Here is a 27,817-nt window from a genome sequence, read left to right as displayed (position 1 = left end):
AACCTCAATAAAACAGAAATGAATTTACATTACTATATATCATTATATATATATATTATATATTATATTATATTATATTATATACATATTATATTATATACATATTATATTGCTTATATATTATATAAGCAATATATAACTGATATTATATATATATATTATATTGCTTATATATATTATATTACTTACATATATACACACAATATATCATTTCATACTAAAAAGATCTGTATTTTTTTAATGCAGGTCACCACTGTCCCTCTTCATTAAAAACTGGAGAGTGGTCGGTCTTCTCAGCAGTGTTATAAATGGCTCGGTCTTCAAAATAGGATTATAATCAAAGTTTACAATTTATTAAAGGAATAGAGGTAAGCAAACAGCGCATATATATATATACATATATATATATGAACATATGTAACAGCAGAAAGAACATATATAACAGCAGAAAGAACAGATAGAGTAAAACAATATTTAACAAATACAAAAGGCAAATTTAAATCGTTCCATTGAAAAAGCTTCAAAGATTATCACAGCCCAATATTCAACAAGAAGATCAAAGTACTATAAAGGCATATTGATTGGGTGTCTCCCTTCCCTCTGGATACACTTTGTGGTGTATCAAGTGCCTACAGAGAACACAAACTCTAAATGAGGAATACATTTCTCTGAGCATGGTGCCCACAGATCCTGAAGCCAACATGATACTCACTGACAGCAATAAATCACTACAACTATTAAATTGAATCACTATTTGCATTTTTCACAGTAATAAATGTGGGTTATTATCAAATACATTGGATACCATAAAAAAACAATAACTTTATTGAATTTTTTTTTCCCTTTTTTCAAAAGAACACATTTTTTTGTTCTCTCAGCTAAGAAATGTTCTTGTACAACAGCTAACTTGGAAAAATCATGAGACTTACCTTAGAACTGAGAAGCTTAAATTAGTCAGTTTTAATCACTTAACTACTTATTTTATAGTCTACAGACAAAAATAAAATAAATAAGGTGGGTTTACTTCAGCTGAAAACTTTTAAATACTGTTTTATTAAGACAGCAATAAGATTCAAGACCTTCAACAGGTTTCCCATAATGCATACTGTAAGCTGCTTTGAATTAGTTATCCTACTACACTCTTGAAGAGATTCCACACTTACCCTGATAAAAAGATATCATAGGTATAGGTATTGGAAGCTGACAGTGGTAGAAAATTTGAGGGGATAAAAAAAACCACCAGCAACTTGCCCTTGAAAATCAACCAATACCTAAAAAACATACAACCCAATTAAATTCAAAATCCATCTTACGAGAAAGTTAGACATAACTGCTTTCACTGTACGTAGCTAAGAAAGGGGGAAAATACAAAGGAATGCATCTCTAAGTTTAGTCTAAACCTAGATATACCTCGTTATATTTAAACAGGTGTTTAAGAGTTAGTTACTTAATGTTTCACAAGAAGATATAAAAGATCTCTGGACAGTTAACTTCACACAAACAGCAAGGGAGATCATGGGAAAACCTGACTAAGGTGAAAAAATAAAGGGGCCCTAGAGACAGCCTAGTTAAGCAGCAGCAAGAAGCAAATCTTCGTATAAAGGGCTTGTATATCAAGAACTTTACAGCAGAAAGTCCTACATGTTGATATCTAAATGACCAGCAAAAAATGGGTTTAGAACATTAAAAAAAAAAATCAAATGGTGTTTTAAAGATCTATTGATTTCCACTGCACATCTCAAGGTAACAAAGTTACTTTGTAGTTGAGCCAATAAAATAACAGATCTGCCAGGAGCTGGATTTCGACATGAAGTTTTTCTGTACTCTTGAATGAAAACTGAAAGATAGTTGAAGGTCTCGAAATAACAGGAATAAGTGGTATGTAAGTACATACACTTAATAACCACACACTGTAATTATGCAATAATCCCATTTTTCTTCCGAATTACATGTCAATAAATCTCTCACTGCATTATAAATTCCAAGGTCATGGACAGAGGTGTTTATTATTATAATTAAAATTCAGCAATAAAACCATTAAGCCTTTAGATTCTGATATTTTTCCACTTATTTTCCCCTTCACCAAAGGGAGAAATAGTTCCTAAAGACAGAATGCATGGAAAATATTGGACTATTACTTTTAAAGGACTACAAAAACACTCCGCCTCATTCAATTACTTTCTAAATAAAGGAAAAATAAATAAATTTTGACAGAATATCAGATTTTTTCTATTATTTTTAGCAAACAGACTTCAAGAAAAAGTACTCCCTGAAATGGGCAACATTACTACACTGTAAAGATATAAATAAAGGCATTCTAGATTTCACTGTGTATCAGTCATTAATAAATTTAACCCAAAACCACAAGGTCTCAGCCATCTGATCAAGTACTCAGAAGTAATTTGCAGACGAAACTATTGTTACTTGCAATTCTTGTTTCCACATTAGTTGCATTAGTTCTAGGCAAAATTCTACCTGTCTTGGTCACTTGCCTTAGTGGAAGGGTGCTTATGTGCGTAATTAATAAAAATGACTGTTGAAATCAGAATGCTGAATCAGACCAGCATGATCAAACTAATTCCATAATTTTCTATAAAAAGAAAAACCTATTTTCCTTCTTATTGAATGGAAAAATATATATATATTCTTAATTGGAAATTAACTCCTATTCTTAATTAGCTCCTTAAAGATTACCTAAAGTGATCTTACATAGTCATTACTTACTTCAGAGTTCTTTTTCAGTGCCTAAGTTACACCATAATTGTCATAATGGTGAGAGCATCTACCTCAGTTATCTTCAACTGTTTTGACACATTAAAAGTAAAATACAACATAAGAGTTTGGTGTTTTTTTTATTAGATAAATAATCTTTTTTATCTTATGAATTTTAGCATAACTGGCAATTCTTTTCACTGTTCTGTCATTGTAAAATAGATGTCATTTTTGAGATTATTTTCTTTAAGGGTAATACAGAATTGCCAAACAGATGCTTAATATTCTTACTGTTAACCAATAAACATTTTCTAGTAGAACAATATAAAAATAACAAAACACTCACTTGATATGAAGTAAGTATTCCAACTGCAATGTAAAGTCTTAAAATGTCAGTAAATTATTACTGGCATATTCAACTCACAAAACTGGACAAAAGGGGGAACTGCTGAAGAATGAAACAGTAAAAAAAAAATGCAATGCCAATATCATTTTAAAATAGGAGCATCTAAGTGAATTATGTTTGATGCAAAAATTTTAATTGTATTGAACTTCATGTTCAGTAATACACGTCCTACCACATAACTGCAAACCTTGTTATTTCTCATGTTCTGCTCATTAGTTATGTATCTTCCAGAAAGCCTGACTCAGAAAAGCTAAGGCAGACCTTCAAGAACTTAGTTGCTGGATTGTTTCATTGATGACTCCAGAGCAAGAACGGTACTTTTCTACCCACCATGTACTGACCTCAGTCCCTCCAGACTTGTGCATACTGATGAATGTTCTAGGCACACAACAAAGGAAATACACCAATGTAACAATCCGACTGTAAAGTCAGCTCAGTGAGGAAATGCAGAGGATCAATATTTTTAGTAAGGTGATTCCCTAAGTGGAAAAAGAACAGGGCAATCCTTCAATCTTGAACGTTAAAGGAAGGATGGCTGTGCAATAGAACATGTAGACTTGCTTTCAAAATGCTAAACATAGTATATTTATCTCTAAGAGAAAAATCAATTTACAAATTACTGATATTAAAAAGAAAAAAAGCAATCAGAAAGACAGTAAGATGGACAAACATGTCGACATGATGGACAGTAACATGGACAAACATCATGGAGAGATATATCAGAACTGTAGATTGAGAAATAGAATGCAGGTTTCAACATCTTTGGTGTCTTTTTCTTGACTGTCAAGTGAAGCTCTCAGGTACAGTCCACAACAGGATGCTCTCTGTTTGACTCATCTGTTGTGTAAGGACAGTACCTCCTAGGAGGAGGCCTGGGAAGACTGTGCCTTCCCACATTCCTGTGTTCCATGCGCAATGCAGTACAATCTTTAAACAAGAAACCACATAGGGCCAGCTTCAGGGAAGGATTTTAGTAGACCTAACTCTTTGAACACTGTCTACCTAAGTAGTTATCAGTAGTGGAAGTTATGTAACAGAGCAGGAGAATGAGCAAGCTCATGTATTTTACAAATACTGTTAATGCAAATTGAAATATACGACAAAACTGTTTAACCTGTAAGTTATTATAATAAAACATATGACCTCTTTTGACTACGAATAGGGCAGATGGCAATGCTAATCCATTCTTAGCTACTTTATCATTTATTCCAACGTTCAGAACAGATTATGGAAACTAAAAATAATAAAAAATAATGAATCATGAATTTTAGTTGCTAACCTGTTTAGAAGAGACCTTGCTTCTCTTCAACATACTAAATTTGATTAATACTAAGTTTCTAGTAAGTTAGACACAAACAGTAATGAGCCACATTGCTTTCTTTAAAGAACAGCCTTAATTTGATTCAATTGAGCAACGCACAGAAACACACTTTCTTGCCAAAGTGGCAAACAAGTTCCTGGGAATCAAAAGTACAGCTCAGTAAAGCCAAATCCTAACAGCCTTTCAAATTCAGATGCCAGAGAGTTTTAAAAAATCCCCCAAATATTGCTCTTTTTACAGTGACTGCAATCTTCACTGTTCTATTTGAAAAGCAAGAAAATCACTTACAGTACAGAGCTGCAGTTTACATCTGCAGGGAGAAAACAAGAAAAGCCAAAGATCAACCTGAGTTGACACTGGACAGTGTGGTGTCAAGCAATGAAAAAGGCTTCTTCAAGTCTTTCAATGTCAACAGCAAGAGAAGGTCAAAACATTGGACTGATAACTTGAAGTATATGATCACCTAATAAGTAAGGAGGAGGAAAAAGCAGAGGCATTTAATGCTTTTTTCACCCCAGTATTTAACAGCAACAACAGATCTTGGGCTGCCCTGACCTTGGAGTTGGAGGACCATAACTGGGGGAGCAGTGACTTTCTTTTACAGTGGTCACTGACACTGTAAAGGAACAGTTGTATCTGCTCAATGTTCGTAAGTCCATAGGGCCTCACAGGATTCACCCCAGGGCACTGAAGGCATTAGAGGATGTTAGAGCAGGAATCCTCTCAACCATTTACCTGCTGACTGCAAGCTAGTCAGTGTTATACCCTACAGCTACAGGAAGGGCATAAGAGAAGATGCAGAAAACTACAGACCTGTTGGTCTAACTTCAGTCCATGGAAAACATGGACTTGTTTGTTATGGAGAACATTATCAGGTATGGTCAACATGGGTTCATTAACAGAAAGACCTGCCTTACTAATACGATTTCCTTCCATGGTAAGGTCACCTGCTGGTGGATGAAGGGAAGACAGTGGATTTCCAACAGTAGAGTTCAAAGGGTTGTAATGAGTGGGGCTGCATCAGGCTGGCAGATGGGCACTTGTGGTGTTCCTCAGGGCTCAGCTCTAGGGCTGGTTCTGTTCAGTGTTTGTATCAGTGATTTGGATACAGGGATGGAGTGCATCCTTAGCAAGTTTGCTGATGATACTTAAATGGGAGCTCCTGTTGGCTCACAGCAGGAACAAGAGGTCTTCCAGAGGGATCAATATACACTGGAGCATTGGGCAATCATCAAAGGCATGAAATTTCCCAAGGTTAAACATCAGGTACTGCACCTGGTACAGAGTAATGCTGGACACTGGCACAGTTTTGGAGACCAGTGGATGGAGACCACCCCTGCAGAAAGGAACTTGAGGGTGTTAGTCAACAGCAGGTTCAACACGAGCTGGCTGTGTGCCCTGACAGCCAGGAGAGCAAGCTGCATTGGGGTGTACAGCATGTTTAGAGGTGATCCTCCCTCTATATTTAGCATTGGTGCAGCCTCGCCTTGAATACTGTGTGCAGGTCTGTGCAGGGAGGTGCTGGTCCCTGCTCGTGGTCACTGATAGCAGGGCACAAGGGCATGGCATGGAGCTGCACCAGGGGAGGGCCAGGCTGGGCATTAGAATCACAGAATCACAGAATTTCTAGGTTGGAAGAGACCTCAAGATCATTAGGAAACATTTCTGTGCCGTGAGGGTGGTCAGGCACTGGCACAGGCTTCCTAGCCGGGTGGTTGGTGCCCTGTGCCTCTCAGTGTTCACGAGGCATTTGGACAATGCCCTCACTAACATGCTTTGGCTGTTAAAGAGCCCTGAGGAGGTCAGGAAGTTGGACTACAGGGTCTTTGAGGGGTTCTTCCAACTGAACCTCTCTATTCTATTACTCACATAAGTTAAGCCTTTCTGTAAGTGGGAATGTGGCAATCATTTACAGAAACTGACAACTATAAAACTGATTTTCAAAGCATGTGCAATGGTATTAATTAAATAAATTGTATAGATAGTTGGAATTATTCTTCAGGAAAAATATGTCTATAAATATTTGAAGAGAAAAGGCAGAAAACCCCAGCAAATTATGTATCATTTTCACCTCAAATCCACACCAAGCCTGCTCAGGAAAAACATCCACTTGAACAAATCTAGAAATCCCTCTCTCCATCAGAATCTAATTTATCTGGATGAATCTCTTCAGCAAGAGATTCTACACCTTCTGAACACAGAATATGTATATAATGTTTTAAATGAAATAGCTAGTGAAAGCAAACACTCCAAATCTTCCCATCAGAAAATGCTTTTTTGTGGTGATATCAAAGCACTTGAATGAGACTACTTTCTCACACTGTCATAAATCAACAGTAGCTTCACTAAATTCAACATAGTAAATGAAACAAAAATTTAGTCAGGGTACAATCTTCTTCTGAAATATGTGTTTCAGACTATTTTCAGGCAGATCAGTAGCAAGTTACATGATTTAGCATATATTGCTGTTGAAACCTGAAATGAACAGAGTTATTCATTAACAATTTACAGGACATGCTCCATAAATTAAAGCTCAAAAATATATTGCTTTTGTTACATGTACTAACATCCCTAAAAGGAAGTAAATCTAAATATACACAGTTCCTGCCAATAGGAAGAAAAAGTATTTTACTGGAATTAAGACATGCTTGTATAAGGAGTAAAAATTATGTCTGCTTTACAAGCCTGTTTGGCATTTGTATAAAAAGTCTCTTCAAAGAAAAGGGAATTGGAGCTAGTAATTTAACTCATCTAATAAAAAAAAAAAAAAAGTGGTATAAAAGAGTTGCTTAGTTCCAGCTGACCTTGAAATGTAATTGGCTACCTCAGATGTCTCTATGGTATATGCCATTAAGAAGATAAAAATATACGGGATTAAAATCTGAACCGATAAAGCTAAGAAATTAAGTATTACTCCTTTAATAAGGCTACTTTGTGAAAGTACATGAATACCAAAATATCTCCTTACTGATTTCTATTGAAGTGTGGATAAGTTTCAAAATAAGTTATCAAAAGTACAAATGTCAAATATTTTATTTTTCCCCTTCTTACCACTATATAAATTACAAATGAAGACTTCAAGGTTATTTTTTTTTTTTACTCCAGGATTCTATACTCCACAAGAAATCATTTGTACACCACTGTATTATCCAGATTTTTGTATGTGCTTAGTCCAGATTGAAAGATTATTTCATATCTTAAAATGAAAGCATATTTTTCTATTTTTTATTCAGTGCAGCACCACTTCTTTCTATACTTCAATACTACTGAAGAGATTAAATTGTAAAAGCACCAAGTTTTACACAGTCAGTTTTATAAGCAACAATTACCAGAGATTAGATTATTCCTCTGTACTGTAAAATAAGAGCTACAAAAAAAACAACTTCAAGTCACAAAAAAAGATGAGCCAAGACAAACGACGTGCCACTTAAAACATCACGGCAGAGGCAGAGACCATTCATGCCTATCCTGAATACAGCTATGAATAAAGAGGGATTGTGGTAAACTGTAGCACAAAAAAAGTTTAAAGACATTTTCATAAATTAGGAAAAGAAAAAAGAAAAAAAAAAAAAAACACGTAGCATGCACAGCTCTGTCCTGGTTTCAGTTGGCACAGACTTAATTTTCTTCACAGAAGCTCATATGGTGCTATATTTTGGATTTGTGACCAAAACAGCCTTGGTATCACTAATGTTTTGTCTGTTGCTGAGCACTGCTTCCACAAAGACTCCTGCTTCTCACGCTGCCCTATCACTGAGGAGGATGGTGGTTCACAAGAAGCTGGGAGGGGACACAGCCAGGACAGCTGACCCCACCTAAGCAAAGGAAAACCCTGTACCATATGAAGTGTACAGCAACGAAAGCTGGGGAGAAAGATGGAGGGAGGGCACATTTAGAGTTGTATTTGTAAAGTAACCATAACTTATTATGGAGCCCTGCTTTCCCGGAAATGGCTCAGCATCTGCTTGCCAACAGGAAGTTGTGAATGAATTCGTTATTTTGCTTTACATGTGTGCACTGTTTGTTTTTTGTTTGTTTGTTTTTAGCTAACCTGTCTTTATCTCAGCCCGCGAGTTTTCTCATTTTTACTGTTCCACTTCCCTTTTCTGCAGGAGTGTGAGCCAGAGGCTGTGTGAGGCTCAACTGACTACTGGGGTTAAACCACAGAAAGCTCAAAGTAAAAAAAACTGTTTTTATCCCTTGGTAAGTAGTTTGTGTTAGACTGTCACTTGACGTTAGGAGTTACATATTTAGCACAGGTTTGGAACTGGTTTTTGGGTTAACACAGAGACTGTAGAAAAACAACGATAAAAATTAAATGGTGATGATTTAGGAAGTATGCATTATAAGATCAATATGCATGATAAGAGGTCAAAAAATAACAGATCTTGAATCTAGGTTGTCATATTACTACAACAGATTTTGTTTCCTTTTTTTATACAGTGATAAGCCTTTACAACCACAGTGCAATTTTATGCTGACTAGGGTAGCCAACGTCAGGAAAGAATTAAGAGACAATCAATAAACTTTCTAATACCTACACAGAAGTTAGTTACACACTAATTTTAATTGCTACAGTTACTATGGGGCAAGTATGGTAAGTTCATTTAGTTAGTTTAAATTCATCCATGGAAAAAATTGAGAATTACAGGGTAATACATCTAGAAAAACAAAGCAGCGTAACTGTAAGTGGTCAAAGTTGCAGTTTTAAGGCTTATTTTGTCAACTTTTGTAGCCTTTATTCTATCACTACAGCTACATGTATATTGTTACATTGTACTGTATCTTTACAAGCTCTGGTAAGTTATTATCAAGCATTAAATCAAGTTGTTCCAGTAGCCAACAACTGCTGGGGGTTGCAGAAATACGGTGCATTTCTGGACAAGCACTGTCTAAAACATAAAATATCTATCTTTTAATTAATAAAGCCAAAAAGCTGTTAAATCTTATTCAGTAACCAATAATCCATTTAATAGATTTGTTTAAAACTCGATCATATATTTTAAATGCTTACAATTGACTTCGCCTCATCTCTTCCGAACAAATTCAAAGGAAGGATTTGCATATCAAGTTTAATATGGTGGAGTACCATACAGCAATGTATAAAGAGTAGAACCTAATGAAGATTTCATGTAGCACCTGTGTTTTATTCCTTCCCTTCTTTATGATCCTAATATTCATTTTAAAAATTTTAATCAAGTATTTCCCAAATAAGCCTAATGGCTTATACATACTTCAGTTGCATCTGAAACAAACAAACAAACAAACAAACAAAAAAAAAAAAAAAAGCAATAGTATTAAGAAGTAAACTGACTTGAACAGACAAATTTAATAGACTCTTACATTGAAATGAAACACCCCCAGCTAGGGGCCTAGGAGGGGGGCAAACCATAAAAAATAAATGTTAAACTGAAAGTATCATTGCCTTTCCCTTTTAACGAGATGCAGCATTTTAGTAAGTAATACTGCTGATGAAAACCCTTTAATAACTTTAGCAATATCCTTCAGCTTTCTCCACTGTGTACCACTGCAGACTGTAACTCCATGTTGCAACTTATCCTCCTTGACATCCATATTCATTGTTGTATTTTCCAAAATCTTTTTTGACATTTAGGTTCTCTTTCTGCCTCTTGACCTTTCTTACCACTCCTGTCCTAAGTCTTCCTAAGAATCGTAACCGCTTCTATTTCTCTAAATACCAGTGAGGCACTCTCTTCTGCTTTACTATCATTTCACAGAAGAATACTGGGAGGTGGATAGTAGTAGTGGTGAAGAAGAGGAAGAAGCAGCAGAACTTGCTTTAAATAAAAAATAAGCAAAAGCTGCAGAGCTAAACTCACCACACATTACTGGCCTGTCAACACAATGTTTCTTCTGTTTCGTATTAGATATGCACCTTTTCTCAAAGCTCTTAGTCCCTTTCTGCTCCTTGATTTTTTATCAAAGATTCTGATAAGTTCCTTTTCCTCATTACTCATTATGTCAGGGGAAAAATTAAATTCTGATGAAAAAAAGAACCTCTTTCTCTACTGTCATCTACCACATTCCAAACTGGCAAATGTGTTCTTTGCACTAAGATTACAGTCAGGAAACAACTAATCAAGGTTTTAAAATATTATAAGGACCTTTAACCCCCAAAAAATGAAAAAAAGTATCCTTGTATTTCTTCATTCATTTTTTCTTCAGCCTGCTAACACCTCATGACAGCTATAACTGCTGTCTCTTAAGTATCACGTAAACTTGAAATACTTCAGAGGTTACTGATGTACACTCTCCACTCCCAAAAACAGAAAAGGGAAATTATATTTGAAGTTTCATCTTTAAAGTCTTTTCTGAGTACTATAAAACTCCAATGGCATACATTCATCTCCTCCTAACATTTTATGTGCACAAAACACAAAAGATTTGGTTTATTCACCAAAAGGAAAATTTCTGATGCCTGTTTCATAAGAATAATCATCTTACCTTTACAGTTTCACTTAAGACTTGGTTTTTATCTGCTTCTTCACTGGAGTGCAATTCTAGTTTATTATTTAATTCCTGTAGCTGCTGTGCCTGTTCATTCAAAAGCACTTGTGCCTGATGCTCCCGATGTAATGCATTATTTAATTCTTCACATGCACTTTCAAACCTCTCATGAGTGATCAATTTCTGATAAGGGAAATAAATTGTGTTTGATTGTGTAACCATATTCATTTGTTTACAAGGTTGACTTCCAGAATTCTACTTGCTAGCATATAAAATTCTAAAACAAAAGCATGCTTGTGATGAGTACTTAGGTTTTTGAACATGAAGAGAGATCACTAAACACTAAACGGTAGCCAACATTCACTGTATTTTTTTCTGAAAAATATTCAGGGTACCGTAAACACTATGCATTAATTATTCTATCCAAATTAATATACCCAGGTTGTAAAAAATTAATATTAAGAAGGAAATATGCAGATCAATGTCCTACATTTTAGTGTGCATCTTATTAACCCTTGCAAACACCTGCCTGGAACCTTCTTCCCACACCCACTACAGTCCAGAGGAACAAATAACTCCTTGTGAAAAATCATTTACATCTGAATGACAAACTAAAAGGTGACAATTTCATGTAGCTCTCCCAGAACTGTAAGGAGACAAAACCCATTAAAAATGAAACCGAAGATGATTAGATAGCTTTGCTAAGTTAAATAATAATAATAATAATAATAATAATAATAATAATAATAATAATAATAATAATAATAATAATAATTTAAACCTTGGAACAGAAAGGAGAATGGATGTGAAATCATCTATTAAATATTCTCATTGGAAGTGTTCTGACTGGGTCATACTGACAGATCTACCAGCTATGCTTCAGGATCAACTTTGGGCACTGTTATAGATAAGAGTTCCCACCCATTTACTTTCTCATATTGCTCAAACATGAATTCAATTTTTAATGTAACCTACAGAAGATAAGCATAGGAAGAAACATGTCCAGTCAATCTCCAGTATGCAAAAGCAGGACAGATTTCTTCCCTCCAATAAGGGCCAAAGGCACAGATGCATCAGGATGATGGAGAACATACCAGCAACAGACCAAATGGAGTACTGGGGACAGAGAACTCACATTGCAGGGCAGTAATGACCTGAGAAGGATAGATCCCTCACACACCTGGTTTAAAGTTGTTAAGGAACCTTTTTCTTGTTTCTTCTCATTCCTGCCAGACAGTGCTATGTACAGGTTAGTGGACCCATAGTGCTCAGTTAACTCATCTAGCTACTGCAAAGGTTCAGAGGAATTTGATGCATAAGTGCTATTTAGAGTGCAGCAAGGATTTTGTTTTGTTTTTGTTTTTTTTTTTTTTTTCTTTCCCATAAACTCACTCCTTCAAGGAAACAGACAAACTAAAATTTGCACTGACTAGCTCACAATACTACTCCATACTCAAAGGCAGAGTAAAAAATATATCATAATGTTGAACAGTATCAGTATAGAATTTAAAATATTACATTTATACTTTATGAGCTTGTCATGAACATTCATATTAAATACTCTTAAGTTTACTGTTTTGACATGATAACTATTAATCATTTTAGAGCATAAAAATCACACCAACATTTTCAACACATGGAAGAAAACCGGAGCTGCTGAAACCCAAATGTGTAATTTACAAAGAGTATCTCATTCTGCAAACCAAAGAGAAACTTGTATGGGAAGAATTCTAAATACATCCGGGTTGAAGTTTAGTGACATTTATGCACCAATTTTTCTGGAAAATTTCTGGAAAATAGCATATTGGCTTTGTAGATTTACTTGTTTTTCAAAAGAACACAAAACAAAAAATGTGCAAAAAGAAGGTCTCTCTTGTAAGCAGTCTTACCTAAATCAAATGTACTTACAGATTGCTTAAACATGTTTAATTGCTCTTGCAGGCTCTGAGCTTTGTCAGCCTCTTTTTTCATCTCACTGAAATTCCCTTTGAATTCTACAAGTTCTAGGCGCAATGAGCGTCGTTCCACTTCTGCCTTATGAAGTCTTTGTGTAAACTCAAATATTTGCTTCTGCAAGGATGCTATGCTTTTCTGTTAGTAAACAGAAACAATATTACACACTTTAAAAATGTGCCATTTTATATCCGTATGGAGAAATCACAGAATCATAGAATATCCCAAGTTGGAAGGGACCCATAAGGATCATTCGAGTCCAATTCCTGGCACCACACAGGTCTACCCAAAATTTTAGACCATGTGACTAAGTGCACAGTCCAAACGCTTCTTAATGTGATTTTAAAAAATTAGTTATATTGAGTACCCAAGCAAAACTGTCATCTTGTCCTCGATCTCTAGAAGATGCACACAAGTGCTAAAACATGAACCCATTTCACCTTCTTTTGAGGGTTATTGCAAATTTTGTTTTCAGAAAGTATCTGCTTTCATGTAAGACCCACAGAGGAAGACAGGCTCTATGAGAGAATCATATCCTTTAATTTTCGTTAAAGGGGAGAAAATTATCTTTTCCTACTGAAAGGCAACCCAAACAAATTTAAAACAAACAAAACAAACAAACAAAAAACATTGTACAAGTGAGAAATAGGTTTCTTTTTCTAAAGTATATATAATTTTGATAGAACTTCCCCTCCCCCCCCTTTTTATTTGCATATATCAATTTTTAGACGACAACAGAAAACATCCAGTCAGTGCATAATGCTTTGGGGTATTTCACGTCAAGTTCTGATCCCCTATGAAGCTGACTTCAACTGAGTCATAAAAAATCTGAAACAAAAGTAATGGTGCTATGAAGAGAGTTTCACTGTAACACTTTTACTGTGAACCTAGGGTTTACATGAAGTAGCACATGCATACCATAATGGGTAGTCTGTCACAAAATCCAGCTTCCACAGCCTGGGCGTTTATTTTATGAAGTCCACGAGCCAGCCTCTGCACCAAGGAGTCCTTCTCCGTATAGGAAATGCTCATGCTGCTGTCTAATGGAATAGTCTCCATTATTACATTAAGCTTGTCCATAAGTTTTGAAAAGGAGTTCCTGGCTGCACTTACAAGTAAGTGTCCAGAAAGCCAGGAATTTGGATCTTCAAGACACAAAAACAACAACAAAACATTATGTAGATCATTAGTGGTTTTTGTTTTTTTAAGAGAGAGAAAAAAATAAATAAATAAATAAATAAATAAATAGCACCTATAAAATACTCAGTAGGAAATTTCCATTAGAGAATGGAGATTGAGGTCAAGGGAATTTCTCAGAGAAAATCTGGGACAAATTCTGTATTGAGCATTGAACATTCTACTCCTATCAATCTGTGGATAGGCAGGGTAAGATAGGATAAGATTCTGGAGAATAGGATTTGTTTTTCAAAGAATATTTGTTCATGTTCACCTCCAACAGTATACATTCTTAAGTCTTTCTTGGATGTTCTATTTTTGTAATTTATGAAACATATAAGACAAATGCAAGCAAAATGCCAGACAGGTCGAATGTGTCAGATGTGAGAACACATGGTAAAACACTTTATCGCGGTATTTACATGTACAATGCAAATTTCTGAGCTTTTTCTGATTCCTCTTCCCTCCCCTCCATAGATGTCTAAATCATTTGCTGTTCAAAATTAGTGAGGCTTGGTACCTTAATGCCATACTATTTATATTCTGAGACAAGAGAATATAATTTACCTTATTCCAAGGCAATTAAAATTTTACAGCTACAATTACTTATTTCCCCACAGGATTTTGGTAATCATCCTTCTCATATAATGGACTTAAGGCCCCAGCACACCCAACATGTCCTGCTTACTGCTAGATTCGTCAGGTCTGTAATTAATAATTGTGTTTAATGTTGATAAATAAAATTGTCAGTGCTCCTTCCACTAATTGGTATTCCAGATAAGAGTTAATAGGTTTATTTATGCCTTAATAAAAGTCTTGTAATTTAGTTTTCCCTCTGCTAGGCAGGTCTTAATCTGTCATTACTTGTCTTATGATACTATCAGTGTAAGATGACAAGCATGGAAGAGCTTATTTACATTCAGTAGTACAGATCTCCTGTTGCTGTAGTGAATTAAAATATTTACTTATAAGTATAAACAGAGAAAATAACAATGATAGCTTCTTTTTTTTTAAAGTAAAATACTTTTTTATATATTGCAAGGATAAAGCCAAAGGTTGTAAGTAAACAAAAGATTATTTTTATCAGATTTCCACTCTCAAAATAAAGAGTTTATCATTTACATTAGATCAAATTTATCTATAAGCAAACAAAATAGCACCTGATAAAGTCAGCACTCTATTCCTGATCACATCCAAGATAAACTACTTTCATCATTTTAACTCTTAAAAAGTTTATTCTTGTCCTACCTTTCAGTTTCAAAGGCCATCTCTTTTCTCCAAAAATAATGACATCACTTTGAATGTTTAATTAACATAAAACTAGACTGTGTGCACTGCCTTCCATGTAAGATGACATTGAAAATATTTTAAAAACCTCTCCTTTCTAGTGATTACTGGTAAATATCAAAAAGAGAAAAGGGAAAGGAGAAAAAACACCTGTCAATGACCTTTTTCTTCCTTTTCCCTAGTTTTTCCATCTACATCTCATTTTATATGAGACAGTTTGCCTGTCAGAAGAAGTAGTATTTCTTCATGTGTTCATTACCAAGGATGGCACACTGTTCCTTACTGCTATAATACCCCCAGTTTAACCATATGAAAAGTAATTTAATAATAGTTTGGGGAATTGTACTGTAACACTGTATTTCACAACCAGTATTCCAGCTGAGGGCCCAATAACTAAAGACACTTTCCTGGGATGGAAAAGAAAAAAAAAAAAAAGCCTCATCTCTGTTTAATTTTCAATGAAGAGTGATTTAGAGTAACCATGAAGAAATATGTCGATGCAAGTTACTGTTTTGAAAGACAAAATAAGAATATAATGCAATTCCACACGGAACTGGATCTATAATCATTGGGAAGAAAATAAAGGATTTAACCATAATCATTTTACATACATGCCCTCAAAGGATCAAGGATACAATAAAAGCATTCAGTTTTGGATATTATAATGTGTGTAACACAGGATTAACACTAGTGCAGGTAAAAGAGAATTTAATTCTTACATTAAGCAAATTTAGAAAAAAAAATCTTCATTTACTGACAGGTGAAGAAAATTCTCCTTTTATTTGTTTTGGTGAAACAGAACTGGCAGAAAGATGAACTCAGTAGTACTACACTAGACTAAAACATTCATGCTTCAAAACCTTTGTGTATGTTACAGTTCATGATATTTGTATTCAAACAACTGGATTTGCATTTTTTCTGATTTACTGCAGTACAGATTCTGTTCAAACAAACCTACAAACACAACCTTACAAAAAAAAAAAAAAAAAAAAACTACAAAAAATAACAAACTTTTATTCAAATTGAAGCTAAGAGACCATTCCAAAACATGCTAGAATGAGAACCAAACTAACACACAGTGTGAAGGGAAATGATCATGATTGTTAAATCAAAATCACTTTTTAAAACTAAAATGTCAAGAAATGAGCCTTAAAACAACAGAGTGCACAAGTCCAGAAGTTCCAGTTCTGAGTGATACAGATTCAGTTTCTTTGGTTTCTCCCTCAGATATGGCCATCTTTAAAACTCCTTTCAAGACACCGAGCCACTCCATGCTGCAGATCCACACAGCACTTTCTTGTGCCTACTGTCTCCTGTTACATGCAGTCTCATCTAGAACTGCTGTAATTTCACGACATGAAGAGAGAAGATGCCTCTCAGATTGCCTATTTACATTAAATAATTTTTTAATTTTTTTTTTTTAAATTAAAAACTGACTTAAGTCAGTTTGCAGGTTTAAATCTTACTTGAAATATGACTTACAAAACATAAAAGGGCTTCCCAAGTATGCAAGCCTTTCTTTCAAATATATTCACAGCCTTATCACTTTGGTACTTCAGGAAGTTTAATTTCCACCTTTAAATTAGTATTTTTTTGAGCCAAAGGTTATTTGGAGACTTTTAATCTCATGAGCAACAGAATCCCAAGTAATACATGTGCAGTAAGATCTTGAGGTTCTGTAAAAATACGACTTAAATACAGATGACCTATAAAAAAAAAATCACCAAACTGACTATGATTATCACATTCTCAGCATGGTTCTTGCTAACTCTAAACATCAAAACTGCTATGTACAGAGCAGTTTTCAACAGAATTCTTATCTACTTCAACATAAACGAAATATTATGATGTTTAGGGTATTCTAACTAGACACTTCAGCATGTTGATGCTGCTGTAGAGTTTATCTTTGATTCCCATTCAATTTGCTTCTCTTATTCAGTACTCTATACACAGGAACATTTGCAGTATATACTGCAAGTCCATGCATGTCCTGAAACACAGTACAAACTTTGTTTCATATGGATGCAAATTTAAATTGCTGAAAACTGAGCCAAGAGGGCACCTGAAACTCAAAGAAAACACTTTTGATTTAATGGCTAACCTCTGGTCTCAGTTCACTGTTTGTGGTCTGTAAGCTGTATCACCGTCTTTCCATCCTGCTACTTCCCTTTACTCTTATAAATTATCCTTCGTTTCTTTTAATACCCTTTATTCGATGACAGAATACAGATGGCAGAATTCTTAGAACTTGGAAATTACAATGAACAACTAAGGATAACAGCAACATAGAAGGAACAAGTGAGATCTTGTATCAATCCTCATTGCAAAGAAATTAAAGAAGACAGTTAATAGCTGGGAATCAAGAGATGACATATCCAGGAACTAGCATTAAAATTTTCTACAGTCATATATAACATAACACATATATAATACTTATGTGAGGAGAGACTGACAAAATTAGGTAATCTAGACAGAAGGCTCATTAAGGATCTACTTAAAGAGGGAACACAACAGGTACATAAAATTAAGATTGCTACAGTGTGTCCTAATTGAGAGCATTTTCTTTCTCTGTCAGAAACCACAAGATAGCAACTAAAATAGATGAAAAACTCAGTTGTTTTCCAGATGCCTGTAATTCTGGAAATTATAGGTCTATATCTGGAATTCTAGATTCGTATCATATAAAAGGCAGAAATTACATTCAGTCAGTCAGCAGCAGTAAAATCCCAGGTTAAATGCATCAGCTTTAGGGCCTTACTTAAGACAGTAATAGACTTTATTAAAAAAAAATAGTTTGATCTTCAGTAAAATATTTTGTAACAGTGGAACAAGATAACTAGGAATTTTTAAATCTTATGTCATTGGACGCTTTTAAGAACAAGTTAATCTTTTATCTATTGGCATGGTATAGAAATGGTTTTTCTAACTCACAACAAAGCAGTTCAGACGATTTCTAGAAACATTCCTGAACCTTCTATTTCCATGACTCCATGTACTGAAATGATAGACGTATCATATTGCAATTAAAGAAAATTGATATGTTCTACGAAGGCAGTTCTCCAAGAATTTGATACAGAATAGTATCAAATAGCATAAAAATAGCAATCATGTAAATATTGAAGTTTATAACTTTTTTTTTCTTCTACTACAATAACGTATTTCTAAGTTTACCTGTTTTGTTAACAACATCCTGTAATTCTGTGACAGAACTGATTATTGCAGCATGGAGCTTAGAACTAGTAAACCAGCTGAGTGCTTCAACGCAATCAATTTGTTCCTCTTTGTGTCCTGTGAAACAAAATTGGAACTAGCAATAAAACCAGGTGACACAAGTAAGGCACAATACTATCTTCAGCTCTTTCAGAAAATGACCAAAGTACATAACCTACAAAACAATTCTTTCAGAACATTTTAGACTATATTAAGTACTCTTCAACAACTACTGAAACAGAAAAGTAAATGGATCTTTGTCTTTGTGAAACATTTTTGAAGCAATCTTGTAAAAGAAAGGAACAGAAAGACTAAATAATTCTTAGAAGAAAAATTTAGAAATCTTATACTAATATTTTATCTAAATTAAAATGAAATCTTTTTGCATTTTTAGTATAAAAATAATTAAAGTGATTAATAAAAAAAGGGGAATCATCTTTTTAGAAAAAGATATGACACAAAAGATATGTTAGCATTTAATTAATTCTAAAACAGGTTAACACAAATGTCGGAGATATGAAATAGTATGAGTTCACATGTGAAGCACTGAAAGAAAAGCTACAGCTAAACATAGTAAGTAGTTCCTTTTAGTGGAAATCACATTTGTCAAGAAATGTAGAAACCTCAAATCCAGAAATGACATTTGTCATGTCACATCAGTCTTTTCACTTTATTATTAACATTATTATCTGCTATTCGCTAACCATTTAATTTGACATAAGACTTATAAAACAAGAAAACAATTAGCTTACTTGACAGATTATGCTTGCCTTTGGAGTCCCCTACACAAACTAGAATTCCAATGCCTTCTTTGAAGCCATTTACCCAGGAGAAGAGAGAACTAGAAGACTGAGCTAAAACTTTAAGCCTGTTGGCTGCCAGAACTGCAATCACACCTCTTCGGAACACACGTATCAGGCCTTTGAATTTTCTTTTCTTCATTTTAGATTCTTGCTTCTTTTCCTCCACACCAGAGAGAGCATGAACTAGAGTCCTAATCTCCTGGTTAACTGACTCATAGATGTTGACCTGATCCTGCAGAAGATGTCTTTGTGTAGACAGAGCACATGATCGGCCATAGAGAGGATACAGGGCACCTGCCAATAGTGCACATGCTGCCAGGAGAGATGAATGTTCCTTCTGAATCTGTGTTAATGTATTTTTCACACAAATATTTTCAAGGGCCAACTTCTCCCATCTTTTTTCAAGGTCATAGATTGTTTCCTTGTTTTTCTCTGCTGTTTCTTGGTATTCCTGGGATAATAGGGGCAGGGGGAGAAGAAACATTAGCTGAAAATTATTATTTAAATTTAAAAAAAATCAAAATCATTTTACCTAAATTAGTTGGTTTTCGTCTTCTTCTTCTTTTTTTTTTTTTTATGGAATTATAACAAATTGAAGGAACAAAAATTATCAGTCATGATTGTCAAAGCATGTCTCCTAGAAAAAAGTTACAGTACCAGATACATGCAAAAACTAACCAATAACATGCCAAAAATTTGCACAATCTTCAACTACAAACTCTAGATTTCTGAAGCTAATCCACTTCTGCAACAATACACAGAGGTTTCAACAGTACCTGGCTATCCACAATACATTTTCATGAGTTCACTTAATAATAAGCAATTACATGCTCTAATTTCAGAAAAAAAAATATTTTTCTTCAAAGCAGAAAAGAAATTTAGTGTAAGAGATAGGAAAAAAAAATAAGGAAAACTCTGGAAGATAAAACTAGACAGATTGGCAGCAGCTGGGAAAGGGGAATTAAAGGTGATCTCTTAATTACTTTGTAATCAACCCCCTACTTATATATTCACAGATTAATTAGGTCTCATACAGAACAGAGTTTTGAAAAAAATGGTGTAATACATATATTTTTATGTTGACTGCAGCCATCACAGATTTTTTCAACTTGCAGAACTGTTGGTGTTTTTTTTTTTCTCCCTTCTCTAAGCCCTAAAATAGGGAAAGAGGGAGGTTTGAAACAGTAAACCCAAACAGCTAAATGAAGACTCCAAAAAGCTAGGGAATACGAGGACCATGCAGATTAGGTGCTATTGATGACGGGCGTGTTCTTATATATATTCAAGACAATATGCCATTGCCTCAGATGCTTAGACTAGCTCCCTGATACATCAGGGTCCTCTGTGACTGAGCCACTCAAAGCTATGTTTACCAGGATTCAGTGGAGGTAATAATTTTTAGACACTTCACAAAAAAAACAGAAGCTCAAGTTAAACTTTTATGCCCCTGTTACAATAAATAAACACATAAAGGTAGAACAAGTGTAATGCTAAGTAATATGACAAATTAAAGAGAGGATTATTATCAAGTCTCAGCTGCCTCTCTTATAGCTCTAAGCAGTTTTGTCAGAAATGGAGCAGAGGTTATTCCTGTTAGCAGTGGACAAGAGAGAAATGAAGTGACATTTACCAGTCACATTCCCATGTATCAACTTTGGTACTGGTCTTAAGAAAATGGGGATGGGGGCATCCTAATTCCTTCCTCCTTCACACAATAAACACAAAAAGGGGAAAAATACATAAACTATCCCTAAGAAGGAAATAAAAAGATTCTGCAGTTCTGTAAAAAGGTAACCTATGTCAGTTCAGAATGTCTTTGACCAAATAAATATTTAATTATTTTTGGAAAGAAAGCATTTTAACTGGACTAGGAAGACAAACAGAGTAACAGCTCTCTCATGACCAAACTTACACATATTGCTCTTTAAGACAAAGAAATAAAATACCAACAGGTAGACTTTACAGATGGTTTGACAATATTGATGTTGAAAGAAAAACATACTACAGTGTTTTGCATACAACCAGGTTATGTGTGTTATTAAAATATTTCCAGTGATAAAGAAATATAGTAGGTAACTAAAATACTTAATTGTAAAACGAAACTTACAGGCCTCATATGTCACTTAACTGCTCTAAAATTAAGTATGCACAAGTACAAATACTTTCAGAGCTACTGCATTATTTAGAATGCTTCATTTTAACAGAAAATAAAAAAAAAGAAGAAGAAGAAAAACTGATAGCATGACTGGAAGGAACTGAAAAGGTAAGCTGAATTTAGAAAACAACTTATGGTTTCTGGCCATTACAGGTGAAAGGCCAATATCTGAGTAAACAAACAAAGCGTGATCCCTACAGGGTTGTTGGGCAACAATACTAACATCCAGTATTCTGGCTAATTAAAGTTTATAAAAAAATAAAAAATTTTAAAAAAAAAAAAATGTAGTGTTTAAATGTTTCAGGTTATATGGGAATATGCAGAAATGAACAAGACAGTGACTACAGAAATTAAAAAATAAATTGTAAGGAAATGTACCCTCTTATTTTTAGGGACTGATAATTACTTCTGTATTTCTCTTCATCATTTCTAATGTTTTCTTCAAAGCTTAAAAGCACAATTTTGAAAGGGAGAGAATTCTCCTCCTAAATGTTGGTAGTTTGACTTCTTTGGGTGCTTGAGTTTTGAGAGATTCCTCACTGGGCTACAGAACTTGGTAGATTATGACACTCATTGACAAAAGAACGGATGTTACTAGTAACACAGTTTTATCCTACTTCTTTCACTTTATTTTGGCAAGAAAACAGAACTAGAAGCTAGAAATATCATGATGCTAACTTCAAAAGGTTTTCCTGTATTTCAGTTGGTTTCTTTTTTGTGTAAAACACCAATTTTTGATACAATTACAATATAACCACAGTCGTTAAGTAGTTCACTCACCTTGAAGTAAAAGCAAAGATTCTTTACAAAAAAAAGCAAGCAAAAGAAAAGCCATTTTTCTCCCTCAGGGATTTTTTTTTTCCATTTTCTATTTAGTAAACCTTTTATTTTTCTGTTGAAAATAATAATTTAAAAGTGGTTACAGGAATTTTCTCTCACATGTATTTGCCAGAACAAAACGCTACTATATAAGTGGTTGCCACAAAAATAGGGACAGATTAATAAATGTCTACATAATAAACAAACAACAACTCATAGTTAAGGTTCAGAGGACTTTTGCTATGAGACTGTGTACAGACTAAATAAATAATTTGTGTAAGGCTAAGGAATAGGCACTGTAACAAAATGGTACATCATAAAATAAAGGGGACTATGCTTCTTCTGCTACAAAAGGCAAGGAAAAAGGATATTCATTTTAAGGCTATATATAGAAACTAGGAACAAAGAGCGGTATCTGTAGAGAGGCTTGTTTACTGTTGGCCTGCAATAAGGCCACTGTGGGAATTTCTGCCCCATAGAAAAACTGCTTTCCAGTTAACATTGTCCACCTGATCAACAGTAACAGCTGTGAAGTAGAATCTGTTAATATCCATAGATCCCATCTTGGAGACCGGGACCCTGAACAGACAGGGACAGAAGCAGTGGCAGTTGTCATTGCTACTAAAACCTCCACATTGCAATGTCACATTTAACAACTAGGAAGCCATTCAGAAAAGCCCTGTTTCTCCAATTCACTTCTAAGAAACAAAAATAACAATCTCCACAATCCATTACTCATATTGCTGTGCAGGTAGAGCTCTAAGTTAACGGGATAAAGTCATCGGCATAGATCTAAGACATGCCTGAACTGAAAGCCTTCTCTTTGCCTTCACATATGTTTCCTGTGGAAACAAGGCTACAGCATTAGTGTGTCTGCATAGCCCTGATCCATCACAGCAGTGAGCTTGCAGATTAATATGGCCAACAGACCCAAAATGCATGATGGAAAAATCAGTCTAGTCTTACAAGAAACAAGCAGTCAGGATTAGAACAGCCCTAAGAGCAGACGTCCATGGAGCTTATGGACCTCAGAAAGGTAAAAGCTTAATCTGGTATTTGTAGGTTCAACATCCGTCATAAGGTAGAAATCCAGAGGAAATGAGACTGTCTTCTTCCAAGACTGACACTAAATGCTAAGGCAGACAAGCTGGAACGTGAGAAAGAACAAAGATAAGACCAGATTTTGTTGAATGAACTCCTGTTTGAAGTTCAAAGTGTATACAGATGCTGCACCACCTAGTTTCTACCACTATCAGCTTGTAATCCTACATAACTTGTTTCAGAAAACATGCCCAGATATTTCTAAGGGAAAGCACTTCCATTTTAGAAAACTTGTAGTCTTTTACAGCACATTGATGTAAAAAGTCTTTTCCAGAAGACATGCCTGATGCACAGGCTGCAAAAGAGAGTGGTATTTTCAGTGCATGCGCGTGCCAGCTACAGTTGAGAAGAATGACATACTCAGCACTGTCCCAAAGCATGGTACAGTACTACACAGAATAAATTCTCCACAACACATTACGGTCTGAAAGAGATTATGCAGACCTTTGTTTCACACGGTATCCATAGCAGATAGAAATCTAAACTGCATAACCCCACTACTTCTTTTTAAAAGGTCATTTTCAAAATTAATCTTCCTTATTTCATCATTCTTTTTGTTGATAATGATCTCATAACATGAAAGTACAGCATGCTGGAGGAAGTCACTATGAGTCTGGATGCCCCTTACAGGCACTCATGGGGATATTTTTAGCATTGTCAATATCCAATGGGAAATGTAAATCTTGAGCAGAAAACGTTTAAGATTTTAGCCCATTTCCAAAAAAATCACAATAAACTGCTTTGCCTAAAGAATACTTCATAAATATGATTGTCAGAGAGCAGACTTCAAAGCTTAAAATCCGAGACAAAAGCAGTCTTCATCTGACAAAGCATGTTTCAGATGGTAGTCACAAATAGCAAGTCATACGTTATTTCTTGTATTTCACAACAATTTTAATTGAAACATTTCTAAAGAGATGTGATTGTAAAGACTATGAATTGCAGTTGTAGAGTAACAGTAAAAATTTTAGATGGTAAATAACTTTACTAACAATGACTGATGACAGCTTTACACTTTTGAACCATTGCTCACCAAAGTATTTGTATAAAAAGTACTTTAACACTGCTGAAATCTACCACTGTAACTGCTAATTAGTTCTCAGGGTCAGAACAAATACACCTAAATTCATCCCCAGATGACACCAAACTGCTGTTATTCTACAAAGTCTTTGCAAAGCATGACACTAAAAACTAACTGCTGAACTACATAATTCCTAAACAAGCAATTTCAATCTTAAAGCTTTAGCATTCTCAAAATATAATATATATATATTAGCAACTGCTGGACAACATTAAGCACTTAATTTCTGGAACATTTTAACAAGCAGTCACTTGTTTCCTATCCTAAGTGAATTCAATACTAGCACAGTTGTTTTAGTAGTGGTGATTTTTAAAATTTTATTTTAACGATATACTAAAGGTCCCTTCCAACGTCAACCACTCCGTGATTCTGTGTAAAATTCCCAAACAACCTGAAATTGGTTAGGAGCTCAAACTACTGAAATAGTCCGTTAAATATTTACAAGGAAAAGAAATTCAGAAGTTCACAGCACCATACCTGTGCCCTTGCATGAACTTCCCCAAGGAGACCTGAGTACTGCTGCTCCAGATACTTTTTTTGTTTCTGCCAACAGCTTTCCTGTGCTTTCATCTGTTTGGCCATTTTGCTAAAAGCTTCTTCCTGGCTTTGCTGAAGCTCCTTCATAGTATCGTACTTGTTCTTATAAACATATTCTAGGTGAGATATCTGCGTGACAAGCATTTAAAAAGAAATTCTTTTATCTCTTGATACACTTTTGGATTTTAACTGTACATATTAATTTAATTACAGAGTCTTCCCCAGCATAAAATCTAAATTTTAACTTCTTCAACTTATTTATTAAAAATAAAAAGCCTTTCATTACAAATGGTTTTCTTCAATCTTGCAAGGCATATGTTGGAATAATGGCTTTTCTCTATTTTCAGTTTGTTCATCCCTATACCCCCTTGAATATAACTGTTGCCTTCTGAAACTTAACTAGACATCCCTTACTCATTTTGAAAGAAGCGCATTACATCTTACACTGCTAAATTAGTAATCCAAGTATACCAGTCCTCTAGCAGTCTGCAAGGACTTAGGGTAATAATGAAAAAACAGTCCTTAATTTTACTTTTTGTTTGATTGGAAAGCCAAGACATTCCATATATTATTGAGTATGAAAACAATTGCAAGAAGCTTTAGTGTACAGGATGTTTTTCTCAAAAGAAGCTCATCAGTTTATAACGTGATTTCAGTGAAGATGAATGAAGTGATTCACTCTGTGATTTAACTTTGCAGCTCCTATGCAAACCAAATGGAATAATGAATCAAGCTAGCAACAATCTCTAATACACGTATATGCACTTTGTTGTGAAAGAGTATCAGCAATATACCTTCCAAATATATCACATCAAACTGCAGGAGAAAAACTTTTTTCTTAAGAAGTGGGTACACCACAGGTAACAACACTGCCCAAATCCATGAAACACTGGTAAGTACATGAGAAGAGCCCTACAGACCTCACAATCAATCTCAATAACCATACTAAATTAAACCATACAAAAGAGTTAGGCGCACATAAACCCAAAAACACTGCCAACAATGTTCATTCCCATCTCCTCCCTTACATTCTCCTTCTTCCTCTACATTTAATCAAAAATAGAAATGTTGTCTTTCTGTATAATCCAGAATTTATTCTAATATATCCCTCTTTAGTAATTTTGATGGACTGATGAGGTTTTTTTACTAAATGATGGAAGGAATCAAAATGATTCAGTGTAACTAGCCCTGTCCCTTACACAAGCTAGAAAAGTGGTTACAATTCCAGCAGATGAGAAAGTTCTGAAAGAGCTTTTCTCTTCCTGTGCTCAGTAACAAAATGTCAGGGCAGCCAAGATCTGGAATCATTCTAGTAGACCATGTCAGCACAGGAGTGACCTGATCAATGGAGTCAGAACATGAACTGAATGAAATTAAAGGGTGGTATATGTTAGTCAGTGGAACCAGTCTCAGTCTCTTCTTCCTAAAAAGTAGGGATTTCTGGGAAGAAGGGCCATGCAAGCTTATTAACATTACGATCACTCAGAAAAGTACAGTTTCTCCCTAGAACAAATATTAACATACGTTGACATGATTTATAAAAATAACTATTTTCTATCGTATTTCTGAATACAAATATGGTAATCAAGAAATCATAATTAAACAAAAAATACATTGGCATTTTTTTCAAATAGTGTATCTGAATCTTAAACCCATAATTTAAAGATGATGTTCCTGAAGCAAGTGCATTTTGTTTCTGTTTTATGCTAAAATAAAGACTTGCTTTATTAGTGTAAATGACTAAGTTCTTTGAATTGCTTCATCAGTAAGATTAATTTATTTTCTTTTAATTAGGTCCCTGTGGCTAATATTGGCTAGTACTATTAGCATGTCCTGCACAGAAAGCGGAGCTTAGAGACTTCATACAGACTTCAGTCACATTTACATGCCCACAGCAATGGCATCAAACTGAGTTGTAGACAAGCCATAATTAATGGTATTGAATTATTAACGTCCAAATTCTTTTTGAAATAAGATGAATGTCAGTCCTTTTTAATGATACTGTGATGTGGACAAATGTCACTGAATTTAATAGAGGTAGCTGGTGCCTAAGGACACTTACCTTCTCATTAGCCCTGTTGAGGTCTAAGATCAGGGCATCAACATTCTCCTGCAAGACTGCACAAAGCTCAGACCAAGAGAATCTATCTAGGATGCCTTCTGGTTGTTTTATAAGCACACAGCCAGCTACCAACCGCTGGTACAAGCCATGGAGGAAGGTTAGCTTCTCCTGAGACAAAAGAAAATGTAACTGTTATATATGAACAGTGTTAGAATCTAAAGAGGTACATCACACTTGCAGTAATATGAGCTGCACACAACTGGGAGGAAAAAAAAACTCACCAAGCTCACTGCTAATATTTGTGGTCAAATATATTAAAGCCAGAGTAAGAATACAATTTTTACAAAACTTGTCTGGCTATACACAGCATACAAATACATAAAATTTGATCTTGCAGTGCTCATGACCAGTACCTAATACAGATGCAATTTTCAGTGCTATTAGTAAATACAATTTAATTATTCATGTTAACACTTCCAGGTACATTGAAACCGTACCCACCCCAGTATCTGCACAGCATACAGAAAAGAGCCTGACTGGCTTTGCAGCACAAACCACTGTTCAAACAACTGACACTTTAAATTCCTTCAAAAATTTCTTCAGCATGGAATATGTATAACCAAATAGCTAGACAAAACAGGCTTATGGCTTCATCAGCTAAATTTCATGAACCGCATCTCATTCATTTACAGTGACTTTAGGCAGTGGTATAATAAATTGATGTAA

At 34.8% G+C, this 27,817-nt stretch overlaps 1 protein-coding gene across 16 annotated transcripts in view; it reads right to left on the bottom strand.

Moving 5' to 3' along the window:
* The window catches only part of CCDC171 (coiled-coil domain containing 171), a 177,926-nt gene that overhangs the window by 80,073 nt on the left and 70,036 nt on the right, over nt 1-27,817 (bottom strand). For 12 of the 16 annotated variants that reach the window (XR_005261633.2, XR_005261632.2, XR_011805713.1 and 9 more), the window contains 7 exons: nt 27,092-27,259; nt 24,970-25,158; nt 19,286-19,787; nt 18,495-18,611; nt 13,779-14,005; nt 12,816-12,998; nt 10,905-11,090 (listed from right to left, as the gene is read on the bottom strand). Coding sequence is in view for 9 of the 16 variants with exons in the window: in XM_072030879.1 (XP_071886980.1) it covers nt 10,905-11,090; nt 12,816-12,998; nt 13,779-14,005; nt 18,495-18,611; nt 19,286-19,787; nt 24,970-25,158; nt 27,092-27,259 (1,572 nt within the window). In the remaining 7 variants the exon portion in view is untranslated. The other 4 variants (XM_072030880.1, XM_038170427.2, XR_005261634.2 and 1 more) reach the window with 4 other exon arrangements.

The sequence above is a fragment of the Anas platyrhynchos genome, chromosome Z (assembly GCF_047663525.1).
Source record: "Anas platyrhynchos isolate ZD024472 breed Pekin duck chromosome Z, IASCAAS_PekinDuck_T2T, whole genome shotgun sequence".
NCBI lineage: Eukaryota > Metazoa > Chordata > Aves > Anseriformes > Anatidae > Anas > Anas platyrhynchos.
This window is presented reverse-complemented; position numbering and strand designations above follow the sequence as displayed.